Source organism: Hemibagrus wyckioides, linkage group LG28 (genome assembly GCF_019097595.1).
Source record: "Hemibagrus wyckioides isolate EC202008001 linkage group LG28, SWU_Hwy_1.0, whole genome shotgun sequence".
NCBI lineage: Eukaryota > Metazoa > Chordata > Actinopteri > Siluriformes > Bagridae > Hemibagrus > Hemibagrus wyckioides.
In genome coordinates, this window is record NC_080737.1 from 8,312,110 (window position 1) to 8,327,023 (window position 14,914).

The 14,914-nt window shown below is 38.7% G+C and overlaps 1 protein-coding gene across 3 annotated transcripts in view; it reads left to right on the forward strand.

Moving 5' to 3' along the window:
- abr (ABR activator of RhoGEF and GTPase) overlaps positions 1–14,914 on the forward strand; it is a 152,073-nt gene that overhangs the window by 61,989 nt on the left and 75,170 nt on the right. For all 3 annotated transcript variants that reach the window (XM_058382781.1, XM_058382783.1, XM_058382784.1), the window contains 2 exons: positions 9,595–9,693; positions 14,369–14,554. In XM_058382781.1, the coding sequence (XP_058238764.1) occupies positions 9,595–9,693; positions 14,369–14,554 (285 nt within the window). The remainder of the gene's footprint in view (positions 1–9,594; positions 9,694–14,368; positions 14,555–14,914) is intronic.

The window sequence follows — 14,914 nt, forward strand, 5'->3', positions numbered from 1 at the left end:
TTTAATGCTTTTTATTTTGGTATTTTTTACTCATCTTAGATTTAGATGAGTAGCTTTTCTAATGTTGTAAAATTAAAATAATTATAATAATAATAATTATTGTAATAATAATAATAATAATGTATTATATAATAGATTAGATTATATTATAATATTATCACATATAAACAAAATGCTGTAGTTTTAAAGTAATATGTATTTATTTAATATTTTTTTACTCTTCTTAGTTTGATTTATTTTTGTTGAAATTGTACCTTTTTTAGTGTTGTGAAAAAATGTAAATAATTATTATAATAGTAATTATTGGGATAATAATAATAATAATGTTATTATTATTATTATTATTATTATTATTTTTATTGTTATTACCACATATAAACAAAATTCTGTACTTTTAAAGTAATTATATATATATTTATTTATTTAAGAATTTTTATTTTTGTTTTTTTTTACTCTTCTCAGTTTAATTTATTTTTTGTAGAAATTGAAGCTTTTCTTTTTTTTTCATGTTGCCTAGCAAAAGTAGAAATGTCTTCAGGTATCATTAAATATGAAATTTATTTTTTCCCTCATATCTCCCACTCCAGCCTCTTCAAAACATTTGTGCTTGATTTTGCTTTACTGTCTAAATCCATTCTTGTTCCCATTATATTCTAAACAAGCTTCATATCCAGAACAGATTTACATGCCCTGAAGGTTCATGCAGCACATCCACCCAGAACTAAACTAAAGCGTTTTTCCAGCAGCTGTTTCTCTGAATATGTTTTCACACTGATGCTTTATGGATTTTGGAGCTAAATCAATATTAAAAAAGTTTTTACAATTTTAATGATGGCTTTTAGGGAGATGTTGGGGCGTGACGCTGAAGCTCAGGGTGATGAAATCGCTTTTTCACTACCACTGTGAATGAAGCAAAACAGTTCTGTTGTAGCTAATGGTGAATCAAGTGCAAAAGACTAAAGTGAGAAAAAATAAGGTACAAAATGTAGGTTTTGTAGAGTGTATATACAGTAGATTATTTAAGCAACAACCTTCATCAACTCACAGTCACGTGACTGGTATATGACCAAATGTATATAGACTTTTGACTGACCATCACACCCACATGTCCTTGTTGAACATCCCAGTCCAAATTCTGTCCTGTTATAATGAGCTCCAGTCTTCTGGAAAGGTTTTTCACTAAATGTTGGAGCGTGTCTGTTGAGATTTGTGATCATTCAGCTTTTCACAAGAGCATCAGATGGAGACGTCTGGTGAGGAGAACAGGTGAGGAGGTCTGCTGTGGAGGACAGCTGAGGAGGTCTGCTGTGGAGGTATAGTGAGGAGGACAGGTGAGGGGATGGGGTAAAGAAGATAGGTGAGGAGATGGGATGAAGAGGACAGGTAAGGGGAGGTGAGGTGAGGAGGTCAGGTGAGGATGACTGGTGAGGAGGTGAGTTGAGGAGAACAGGTGAGGAGCTCTGCTGTGGAGGACAGGTGAGGAGGTCTGCTGTGGAGGTATAGTGAGGAGGACAGGTGAGGGGATGGGGTAAAGAAGATAGGTGAGGAGATGGGATGAAGAGGACAGGTAAAGACAGGTGAGGAGGTCTGCTGTGGAGGTATAGTGAGGAGGACAGGTGAGGGGATGGGGTGAAGAAGATAGGTGAGGAGATGGGATGAAGAGGACAGGTAAAGGGAGGTGAGGTGAGGAGGTCTGCTGTGGAGGTATAGTGAGGAGGACAGGTGAGGGGATGGGGTGAAGAAGATAGGTGAGGAGATGGGATGAAGAGGACAGATAAAGGGAGGTGAGGTGAGGAGGTCAGGTGAGGACGACTGGTGAGGAGGTGAGTTGAGGAGAACAGGTGAGGAGGTCAAGTGAGAAGCACAGGTGAGGAGGTCTGGTGAATAGGTGAGATGTGGAAGACAGGTGAGGAGGTCAGGTGAGAAGGACAGGCGAAGAGGTGGAGGTGAGGTGAGGAGTACAGGTAAGGAGGTGAGGTGAGGAGTACAGATAAGGAGGTGAGGTGAGGAGTACAGATAAGGAGGTGAGGTGAGGAGTACAGATAAGGAGGTGAGGTGAGGAGTACAGATAAGGAGGTGAGGTGAGGAGTACAGGTAAGGAGGTGAGGTGAGGAGTACAGGTAAGGAGGTGAGGTGAGGAGTACAGGTAAGGAGGTGAGGTGAGGAGTACAGGTAAGGAGGTGAGGTGAGGAGGTCTGGTGAGGATGTGAGGTGAGAAGGATAGGTGAGGTAAGTTGGACAGGTGAGAAGGTCTGGGATGCAGTCGTTGTCCCAAAGGTGTTCAGTGGGGGAGTCAGAATGAGGGCACTGACACAACATGTCCTCATGGTTCTCGCTTTGTGGACAGGAGCATCGTCCTGCAGGAACATCTTTGAGCTTCTTGGTTCCAGTGAAGTGAAATATTTAAAGCTACAGCATACAGAGACATCCTGTACAATTGTGTGGAAAACTGTAGGGAAGACCCACGTGTGTGTGATAGTCAGGTGTCCACAAACATTGGCCATTTAGTGTATATTTTAATGCGGTTTTGCGGTTCACACTGTCAAAAAAAATGGATTTAGATCATTCTAACCTGCAGTCTGAACATACCCCATAGATCATCAACACTCCTTTTCAGACTATTCACATGCAAAAGGTTGGTGGAATGACGCAATGAGGCACGTTTTGGTTTGTTTCCAGAGCCACTGATTTCCTTCAAACAGTAGCTCTTTGGATGGATTTAATCCCAGTTTGGAGAGATCTAAAGAATCGAAAGCTTTTGTGTAATGGACACAATGGCTTCTAAAACCGCAAATTCAAGTTTTGGCGTGTTTACCAAGCTGTGTCCTCTTGTGTCCTGCTTCCTTTATAATAAAAAGAAAATCAACACTGGGGGTTAGTGAATGTGTTCAGGATGTTCCTCCAGTCCCTGTGGTTCTGTAACAGCCATATAAAACACATTTCCAGTGAATACACAAGGATAGGCTGAACTAATCCCCAGAACTCCTGCTCAGATTGACCAGGTTTAATAATCTACAGCAATTTTGAACAGGTGACATCGTCATCGTTGTCATGACGAGAGGTTTAGCTAAGATTCCTGATAAAAATCCACTTTTAGCTTTCTGGAATATTCTATTAATGCACTTGGTCTACTATAGTTGTTTCTATAGCACCGGTTCATTCATATGGCTACACCATCATCTACACCAGGTTCAAATGCGAAACAACAAAATAGTGCATGATCACTGAGACCGTGACGTTTTCATTAACAAGCTTGGAAGGAGTCTTCAGTGTTCAGATGTGTGTGTGTTATGTATGTATGTGTTAACATGAGCTGCATTTTTCTTAAAGGAAAAGAGAAGCTAGAAAAGGAATGACCGTTCACACTCGGTGTTAATTAAGGAACAGGAACTTGTTTCCTGGAGGACATTTTCCATCGCTGGGGGACTATAGAAACAAAATCCTTCCTGATGTACTGTTATTGGATAGAAACACATAAACATGGATTGTTTTCCTATAACAGTATGAGCCCTGGTTTATTAGCTCTTTGTTTATTTAACACATGCTGGAAAATATCATCGTTTCATATAAAATGGCATCAAGATCGAAATTTTCCCAAAAATCTTTCCAGAAGCTCAAACAAGTGGGTTTGTTACATTTTCCTTCTTGAAAGATGTAAATCTGGGAGTAGTCAAAAGTATTGGGACGGAACGTTCCGGCTCCGCGTTTTGCCTCCGGTTGTAGTCCCAAATTACATCTACAGCAATTCGGTGTCACTGTGAACGTGACACGAGAACATATAGCTTTCTACCTACGTGTAAACTCCTAGACAAAAATTACGAAGTACAGTAAACCTGAAAGTAGTCAAAAGTATTGGAACAGAACTTATCAGCTCTGCATTTAGCCTCAGATTGTAATCCCAATTTAGATCTACTACAATTCAGTGTCGCTGTGAACGTCACACGAAAACGTGGCTTTCTAGCGATGAGTGACAACCCAATAATCCAATACAGTAGAACTTCAAGTAGTCAAAAGTTTTGGAATGCAACTTGTCGGCTCGGCGTTTTGCCTCAGATTGTAATCCCAAGTTACCGTTTTGTTCTAAAGCACTAACACTGGAGACTCCTTCCAAAAATCAAGTCAGGTAACATGTTACAGTGACAATTACATATAACTTTTGTTGCATGTAGAGAATAATACAACCCTGAGACGTGTAGCAGCTTACTATAGATATGCCTGTGTCTAGCGGTTATAGAAAACAAATCACCACGTTCTAACCAAACAGAAGCGAGAATGGAGAGCGGTGGTCTCAGTGGCCATAAGCACAGCTCAGTCGTCATCTCAAAAGGTCAGCATTTGCATAAAAGTATATATATATATATTTTTTTTTTAAACCGGCTCTTTATTAGTCTGAAAACGATACCTTGAGTTTTTTTATTCTTTCTTTTGTTTTCTTTTTATATTATTTTCTTTTATTATTCTTTCTTTTCTTTTCTTCTTTTTCAGTTTTTTCTTTTTGATTTTTCTTTTTCTCTTTTTTTATGTTTTTTACTTTATTTTTTTCTTTTTTGTTTTCTTTTTTATTCGTTTCTTTTTTATTCTTTCATTTATTTTCTTCTTTTTCTATTTTTTTCTTTTTTATTCTTTCTTTTCTGTTTTTTTCTCTTTCATATTTTCCTCTTTTTCTTTTCTTTACTTTTCTATTTCTTTTATTTTTTTCTTTTCTTTTGTTTACTTTTCTTTTTTATCTTTTCTTTTCTTTATTCTTTTCTTTTTCTGTTTGTTTCTTTTTTATTCTTTTTTTTATTTTCTTCTTTTTGTATATTTTTTCTTTTTTATTCTTTCATTTCATTTTCTTTTCTGTTTTCTTTTCGCTTTCATATTCATAGAGCTGTGTATTTCTTTCCTGGAATTCTGTTGGTAGTTGGTGGAATTTTGCATATTCATTTTTTTACCCAATTTTCTCTTTCCATTATTATATATCACACGACACGTCCCAAAATAATTTAGAAAAACTGAACGCTTTTGCATAAATTTCCGCAATTGCAAAATCACAAAAATCTTATTTACTATTTACTTATTTATTAAAAGTATTTCCATTTTTACAACATTTTTATACGTTGGATAAATTTTTCATAATTTTATTTAAACAAATATTTCACCCGTTTCTTATATACATATATTTACAATCTTTTTTTTTTTCCATAAAATAGATTTAGCATTAACATTCTTGAATGATGGTTCGAATATATTTAAAAGTAAAAAAGTGAAAGCAAAATATTTTAAGAAAATATCTTTCAAAATTTCAATCTTAAGTGCCGTAAACCTAAAAAAAGGCATGAAAAAAGCATAAAATGGAACCAATTGGATAAAAACAAATTCTGACTTAATTATCATTCATTAAAAAAAAGAAAATAAATAAATAAACAGTTAATTAAATAAATAGCTAAATAAATAAATTCATGAATAAATAAATGCACGCATAAATAAATTCACACAAATAAAATATAAAAAAATAAATAGCTAAATAAATAAATAAACAGTTAATTAAATAAATAGCTAAATAAATAAATTCATGAATAAATAAATTCACGCATAAATAAAATATAAATAAATAAATAAATAAATAAATAAATAAATAAATAAATAAAATTGTTTAATGCACATTAAAGGTTTATTGTTCTTTCTGAAATTTTGTAAAAAGACAAAAAGAGTGGGTGTGGCTCCTGTTATAGGTTACAAACAAATGATCTGTGAAGTGTCCATGTTAGAGCGTTACAGGAACATTTCATATGTTTAAAAAACATCATTCAACATCCTGCGTAACACAAAACAGCACTTTCTCTGGGTAATAACCGTTATGCTGGTCATGCTACACACTGATCGCTGTGTGTGTGTGTGTGTGTGTGTGTGTGTGTGTGTGTGTGGGTAAGTATAGGCACATAGCAACCCTGTTCACAACCTGAGTGAAGTGTGGGATGAGTGTAGGGTCAGGAAATTGTCACTATATTTAGCAGCTTTCTCATTTAGCAGCAGTTAGTCAGCGGGGTGGTACGCTTCCTCTCTATAAACACAGCCACTGTTTGTTCTTTTATACGCTATAGTCTGCTTTACAGGACACTCATAACTCTGCCCTCTGGTCTGATATTCAGCTCTATGGGTGCTCTGAGCTCGTTAAATAACGCCATGTTGTTGGTCATTTAGAGTTAAATGATGTAACAGACTGCATATGAAAAGTAGATCTAGTTTATTCAGTCTCTCTCTCTCTCCAAGGTGTGTCGCATGACTTTTACTCAGGCCTAAGCAAATAAAACAGAAGGGGATTAGTACCTCTCCAAACAGCGTGTCAGTAATGTTATCAACACATACACAAGAACAGTGTTAATCATGTTGAACTTAATTGTGGTGTGCTCATGCACTGTTCTGAGACCCTCAGTGTCCATACTTTGTCCCTGACGTTCATCACTGTGCCCCTTAATGTCCTCACTTTGTTCCTGATGGTCATCACTGTGCCCCTTAATGGCATCACTGTGCCCCTTAATGGCATCACTGTGCCCCTTAATGGCATCACTGTGCCCCTTAATGGCATCACTGTGCCCCTTAATGGCATCACTGTGCCCCTTAATGTCATCACTGTGCCCCTTAATGTCATCACTTTGTTCCTGACGGTCATCACTGTGCCCCTTAATGTCATCACTTTGTTCCTGACAGTCATCACTGTGTCCCTTAATGTCATCACTGTGCCCCTTAATGTCATCACTGTGTCCCTTAATGTCATCACTGTGTCCCTTAATGTCATCACTGTGCCCCTTAATGTCATCACTGTGCCCCTTAATGTCATCACTGTGCCCCTTAATGTCATCACTTTGTTCCTGACGGTCATCACTGTGCCCCTTAATGTCATCACTGTGCCCCTTAATGTCATCACTGTGCCCCTTAATGTCATCACTGTGCCCCTTAATGTCATCACTGTGCCCCTTAATGTCATCACTTTGTTCCTGACGGTCATCACTGTGCCCCTTAATGTCATCACTGTGCCCCTTAATGTCATCACTGTGCCCCTTAATGTCATCACTGTGCCCCTTAATGTCATCACTTTGTTCCTGACAGTCATCACTGTGCCCCTTAATGTCATCACTGTGCCCCTTAATGTCATCACTGTGTCCCTTAATGTCATCACTGTGCCCCTTAATGTCATCACTGTGCCCCTTAATGTCATCACTTTGTTCCTGACGGTCATCACTGTGCCCCTTAATGTCATCACTGTGCCCCTTAATGTCATCACTGTGCCCCTTAATGTCATCACTTTGTTCCTGACGGTCATCACTGTGCCCCTTAATGTCATCACTGTGCCCCTTAATGTCATCACTGTGCCCCTTAATGTCATCACTGTGCCCCTTAATGTCATCACTTTGTTCCTGACGGTCATCACTGTGCCCCTTAATGTCATCACTGTGCCCCTTAATGTCATCACTGTGTCCCTTAATGTCATCACTTTGTTCCTGACGGTCATCACTGTGCCCCTTAATGTCATCACTGTGCCCCTTAATGTCATCACTTTGTTCCTGACGGTCATCACTGTGCCCCTTAATGGCATCACTGTGCCCCTTAATGGCATCACTGTGCCCCTTAATGTCATCACTGTGTCCCTTAATGTCATCACTTTGTTCCTGACGGTCATCACTGTGCCCCTTAATGGCATCACTGTGCCCCTTAATGTCATCACTGTGCCCCTTAATGTCATCACTTTGTTCCTGACGGTCATCACTGTGCCCCTTAATGGCATCACTGTGCCCCTTAATGTCATCACTTTGTTCCTGACAGTCATCACTGTGCCCCTTAATGTCATCACTGTGTCCCTTAATGTCATCACTTTGTTCCTGACGGTCATCACTGTGCCCCTTAATGTCATCACTGTGCCCCTTAATGTCATCACTGTGTCCCTTAATGTCATCACTTTGTTCCTGACGGTCATCACTGTGCCCCTTAATGTCATCACTGTGCCCCTTAATGTCATCACTGTGCCCCTTAATGTCATCACTGTGCCCCTTAATGTCATCACTTTGTTCCTGACGGTCATCACTGTGCCCCTTAATGTCATCACTGTGCCCCTTAATGTCATCACTGTGTCCCTTAATGTCATCACTTTGTTCCTGACGGTCATCATTGTGCCCCTTAATGTCATCATTGTGCCCCTTAATGTCATCACTGTGCCCCTTAATGTCATCACTGTGCCCCTTAATGTCATCACTGTGCCCCTTAATGTCATCACTGTGTCCCTTAATGTCATCACTTTGTTCCTGACGGTCATCACTGTGCCCCTTAATGTCATCACTGTGCCCCTTAATGTCATCACTGTGCCCCTTAATGTCATCACTGTGCCCCTTAATGTCATCACTGTGCCCCTTAATGTCATCACTGTGCCCCTTAATGTCATCACTGTGCCCCTTAATGTCATCACTTTGTTCCTGACGGTCATCACTGTGCCCCTTAATGTCATCACTGTGCCCCTTAATGTCATCACTGTGCCCCTTAATGTCATCACTTTGTTCCTGACAGTCATCACTGTGTCCCTTAATGTCATCACTGTGTCCCTTAATGTCATCACTTTGTTCCTGACAGTCATCACTGTGTCCCTTAATGTCATCACTGTGTCCCTTAATGTCATCACTTTGTTCCTGACAGTCATCACTGTGTCCCTTAATGTCATCACTGTGTCCCTTAATGTCATCACTTTGTTCCTGACAGTCATCACTGTGCCCCTTAATGTCATCACTGTGTCCCTTAATGTCATCACTTTGTTCCTGACAGTCATCACTGTGTCCCTTAATGTCATCACTTTGTTCCTGACAGTCATCACTGTGTCCCTTAATGTCATCACTTTGTTCCTGACAGTCATCACTGTGCCCCTTAATGTCATCACTGTGCCCCTTAATGTCATCACTTTGTTCCTGACGGTCATCACTGTGCCCCTTAATGTCATCACTTTGTTCCTGACGGTCATCACTGTGCCACTTAATGTCATCAATTTGTCTTTGTAAGTCATCACTGTACCCCTTCATGTCATCACTGTGCCCCTTAATGTCCTCACTTTGTCCTTGTAAGTCTTCACTGTGCCCCTTTGTCATCACTGTACCCCTTATTGTTATCACTTTGTCCCTTAATGTCCTCACTGTGCCCATTAATGTCTTCACTTTGTCCCTGTAAGTCCTCAATGTGCCCTTTAATGTCATCGTTTTCCCACCTTAATGTTCTAACTTTGTCAGTGGGCAAGTGAGGACATTAAGGGACAGTCATCACTATGACCCCAGAAAAGTCCTCGCTGTCCCTATAATGTCCTCACTCTGTCCCTGTAAGTCACCTTTTCTTCCAAGTTCTTTGCTTCAGATCCGTTCATCCTCTTACCCGGTTAATTATTATTCATAAACAAACACTCTTTCATCTGCAGTGAAGGTTCCTTCCACCTGAATCAGTGTGTAATGTAGGAAAGGTTGGACTGATGGAGGAACCCGAGCGTTCCCACTTTAATTCACACATCTATTATTAATTAATAACTGAAATATTTGAGCCGACGGATATGTACAATATGCTGACTCTGGTCTTTTTCTTCATCAGGGCGACACGGAGAAGGGTTTGGAGATGAAGAAGCTGGTGCTCTCTGGTTTCCTGGCCAGTGAGGAGATCTACATCAACCAGCTCGATGCCCTGCTGCTGGTAAGTATTGGCACCCTCGGCTGAGGAAACCTTCCATTTTGTAAAGACGTATGCTTACTCTAACACTGTCCATCTATGTGTGTGTGGGTGTGTGGGATTTCAGTTTTAGGGCTAGACTAGAAGCACCACTTCCCCTTATTAATGTTGTCAGTTTCACAAGTGTATTGCTGATGTCATTTCCTTGCAGCGCTCTCGGTTATAGGTCAATTTATATATAGAGATATATATTAAGAGGGAGCTTCACTAAACATCTGACCTCGAGAGCATATGAAATAAATAACTCCAGCTTCGTGCCACTTCTTCAAGCTTTTTAAATAAACCTGAAGTTAAGGACCCGGGACCGTGGCGGCTGTCTCAAATGTCTTACTTCCCCTCTGCGGAGGGCAAACCACACAAGCGCACTGTCAACCCGAGCTTCACTGGGAAATAAGCCATAAGTCTTACATATGTGATTGTTTTTTCACTGACTGCTAGAGACTGTAGAAAAGAAACATCGAGTGAATAGATCATAGAAATAAAGGATTCGTTGCTAATTAGCAGTGAGGTCTGGATTGAATGCTGTTCATAGAAATCATCTTGAAACACATTAAATATGTTTTACAATTTAAACACATTCAATTGTTCACCCGATGCTGTGCTTCTGTTATTTCTGTGAGACTCTGGCTAGTTAGTGATTTACGAGATAATGAGCGTGATGCATGAAAATGAAAGTACTACAGTGCTGCTGCATCAGTGGCTTGATGTAGAGATAAATGCTGCATTTCACTTTGCAAGGGATTTCCAACATCCTACACAGAAAAAAACAAAGAAAAAATTCCTACTCGGAAAGTCAGGGAGGTTGAGTCGAACCTGAGGTTTTCTCAAGTCTATAATGTTGATGATATTATGATGAGCTGTTTCGAGGTAAATATATCACTGATCACAGTTAGCTAGTTAGAATGTTTTGAGACGTTTATTTTAGCTAGTTAGAATGGCTTGAGACGTTTATTTTAGCTAGTTAGAATGGCTTGAGACGTTTATTTTAGCTAGTTAGAATGGCTTGAGACGTTTATTTTAGCTAGTTAGAATGGCTTGAGACGTTTATTTTAGCTAGTTAGAATGGCTTGAGACGTTTATTTTAGCTAGTTAGAATGGCTTGAGACGTTTATTTTAGCTAGTTAGAATGAATGGCTTGAGACGTTTATTTTAGCTAGTTAGAATGAATGGCTTGAGACGTTTATTTTAGCTAGTTAGAATAGCATGAGACGTTTATTTTAGCTAGTTAGAATAGCATGAGACGTTTATTTTAGCTAGTTAGAATGTTTTGAGACGTTTATTTTAGCTAGTTAGAATGAATGGCTTGAGACGTTTATTTTAGCTAGTTAGAATGGCTTGAGACGTTTATTTTAGCTAATTTTGAGATGTTTATTTTAGCTAGTTAGAATGTTTTGAGTCGTTTATTTTAGCTAATGTTTTAACGATTATTTTAGCTAGTTAGAATGTTTTGAGACGTTTATTTTAGCTAATTTTGAGATGTTTATTTTAGCTAGTTAGAATGTTTTGTGACGTTTATTTTAGCTAATTTTGAGATGTTTATTTTAGCTAGTTAGAATGTTTTGTGACGTTTATTTTAGCTAATTTTGAGATGTTTATTTTAGCTAGTTAGAATGTTTTGAGACGTTTATTTTAGCTAATTTTGAGATGTTTATTTTAGCTAGTTAGAATGTTTTGTGACATTTATTTTAGCTAATTTTGAGATGTTTATTTTAGCTAGTTAGAATGTTTTGAAACCTTTATTTTATCTAGCTAGAATGTTTTGAGTCGTATGGTTTAACTAGCTAAAATGTTTTGATGTTTTGAGAAGGTCAATACATCACTAATCATCGCTAGTTAGAACGTTTTGAGACGTATATTTTAGTTTGCTAGAATATTTTGAGAAGGTAAATAAGTCACAGCTAGCTAGAAGACCATCATGCAGAAAGAAGTTTAAAGTACAAAATAAACTGAAATCTGTAATTCCCATGTATCTGATGTGATGGATAAACATCTCTGTAACACAAAGCAGCATGCTGCTGAATTCTAGTTAATCGCCACCAGCTGGTGATATTAGCGTTACGGCAGAGCTTCGTATGCTGAACAGATCACACCACCGTCTCGCCGATTGTTCTTGAATCAGCAAATCGTAGCTCTCCCTCCTTCGTTTCTAAACATTGAGATATTTACTACTACAATTTTGACATAGTTTACGGGGAGAGAAATTGTATCAGTCACTGTGTTGATGTCGTCATAAACAAATTGCGTGAGTATGTATTACACTCAAGTCTAAATAAAAAGAAAAAGAAACGTTTATTAGCTGTTTTGGCAGAATTCTCACAGACTAGACTAAAAAAATGTTAGTTGGTTAAGTGTGTTATTACTGTGAAATGAACAATAATACACTATATTGCCAAAGGTTTTGGGACACCCCTCCAAATCATTGAATTCAGGGGTTGGGCTTGACCCCTTAGTTCAGTAAAAGGAACTCTTAATGCTTTAGCATACCAAGACATTTTGGACAATTTCATGCTCCCAACTTTGGTGATGACCCTTTCCTGTTCCAACATGACTGCACACCAGTGCACAAAGCAAGGTCCATAAAGACATGGGTGAGTGAGTATGGTCTGTAGGTACTGGACCGAGTCCTGACCTCAACCTGATGGAACACTTTTGGGATGAATTAGACGTTGAACATCAGTGCCTGACAACACAAATGCGCTTCTAGATGAATGGTCAAAAATTCCCATAAACACACTCCTAAACCTTGTGGAAAACCTTCCCAGAAGAGTTGTAGCTGTTATAGCTGCAAAAGGGTGGGACAACTCCATATTACATTCATGTGCATGTAAAGGCAGACATCCCAAAACTTTTGGCAATGTAGTGTATGTTCATTTCATTGACATAGGTTGGGTAGATATGATGTAATGCTTTCTTTCCTCATTGTTATTTCAGTCAGACTAGCGACGTTACTTTCTCTACTTGTATTTCTAGCTCTAGTTCTGTTCTAGCTCTGTGTTCCTGATTGTCATGAATAACGTTTAATATTTATGAATATAGGAATATTAAGATTTAGCACAAGACTGGAATTATGGTCGGATTGGTCCGAGTAGTCAAAAAAAGACCAGGTGTTGTTTTTCCAGTCTTCAGCGGCACTCACATTTACCTCTGATTCACGTTCTTGACCAACACGAGGGTACCCTGATGTGGTTTTCTGCTGTGGTATCGCACTTGTCTCAAGTGGGAGATGCTTTTCTGCTCTCCACGGTTATAAATAGTGCTTTCCTTCAGTTCACTTCTGACCTTTTAAATCAACACGGCCCACAAGAAATGCTTTGCCACTAAGTGGTTTTTCTTTTTGTATTTCGAGCCAATTTGTTTAAACTCTAGTCTACCGAGTGTGGAAAATCCCACGAGATCAAAAATACCCGAACCAGCCACAACACTCATGGTCAAATTCACAGAGATCACATGTCTCTCGTCCGGTATCTGCTACGTGATTGGCTGATTGGACAGTAGCATTGGTGTGTATTTGTAATAAATGATGCAAAAAGGTCTCCAGTCCCCCTCAGTGTGTGAATCATGTAAAAATTACACTTATCTATAATCAACATGTATATGGTCCACGTCCAGTCTGACTCATCGGTAAGAGTGATTATGTTGTTTTTGGACTGAAACAGGAAAAACACAATGTTATCGACAAAAGAGGTGTGGTGGGAAAACACCATAACACACACACACACCACACTCACACACTCATCAACTGTGGCATCCTGGTGCATGCTTTCCCTCAATCAGATGTACCAGTTTCTCGCGATAAGCCACAGGATGTCCAGTAATCTGCTCATGGAGAAATTCCGAGCTAATGTGCTGTTTTGGAACACGGAGATATTCCAGTCAGCGAGAGAAAAGAAAGCAGAATGTTTTATGGGTAAAGGATACGGCGCTGAGCAAATAAAATTGTTAGAAGATGTAATAGACAACTAGTTTGTAGTGTTTGTAAAGGAATAAGTTCTGAACTTATTCAGGACTTCCTTAGCAACAGTAACTACCGGTTGGTGTTTATTATTTTTAAATATTGTTATTGACTTGGATGGCTCAAATCTGATGGGTCAGAAGACCTCGTTTAAATTTTAGCTCCAAACTAAGGGACTTTTTAATAACTTGTTTATAGCTGGTTGAATTCATGTGAACAGGATGTTCCACAACCTTCATACAAATGGAAGCCTGAAATTTAAAGGTACAAAATAAAACACAAAATATAATAAAATAAAATATAAATTTAACAAAAATACTAATTACTAGAAACTTAAAGGTACAAAATAAAACACTAAATATAATAAAATAAAATATAACAAAAAATATTAAGGAGTGTGAGTGTAGATAAGAGGAAGGTTCAATTATAAAACAAACATTAATAGTAGCCTACTGTAAACACACCCTACTGAGTCACCTGCATGGTTGGGTTTTTTCCATTAGCTTGATTATCTAATGAAACCCCACAGAGAATGTGTCTTTATATAGCTAGAAAATGAACTGTATTCATGTTTCTTTTGACTTGCATATGACTTTCAACTCAAAACCCCTTCCATCCAAATGTCCTGAAAGCTCTTTCCTAACCCTGCTTTCCCTCACAACTTTCTCTCTCTCTTCGTCCCCACAGCCGATGCGTCCTCTGAAGGCCACGGCTACCACGTCCAAGCCCGTGCTAACAGTGGAGCAGATCGAAACCATCTTTTACAAGATCCAGGACATCTATGAGATCCATAAGGAGTTTTACGACGCTCTTTTCCCCAACATTCAGCAGTGGGATGATAAGGTCACGGTCGGACATCTCTTCCAGAAGCTGGTGAGAGCATCTCAGATTTTACTGAAACCCTAGTAATAGCCTTTTTCTTCAGTTATTCATCAGTAATATGTAGTACTGGATCTTAATGTGGACAGATGTGACGTGTCACTCATGACTATCATTGTTCTATCACATGGTCACTGTCGGTTGCGTAGTTCAGTGGAGGCTTTTTGCTGCGTAATCCGCATCAGTGAATAATGCAGATTAATGTCACGTGGGTTTCCATATTTACATCTTTCCTCGACGATTACTCATGTTTTTCAGTTTAGGTTTCTGTAACTTCTAGGTAACGTCAGGGTTCAGTGACTTCACTGTCATTTCAGGATTCTGTAATTGTTGACTTCAGAAACTTCAGGGCTC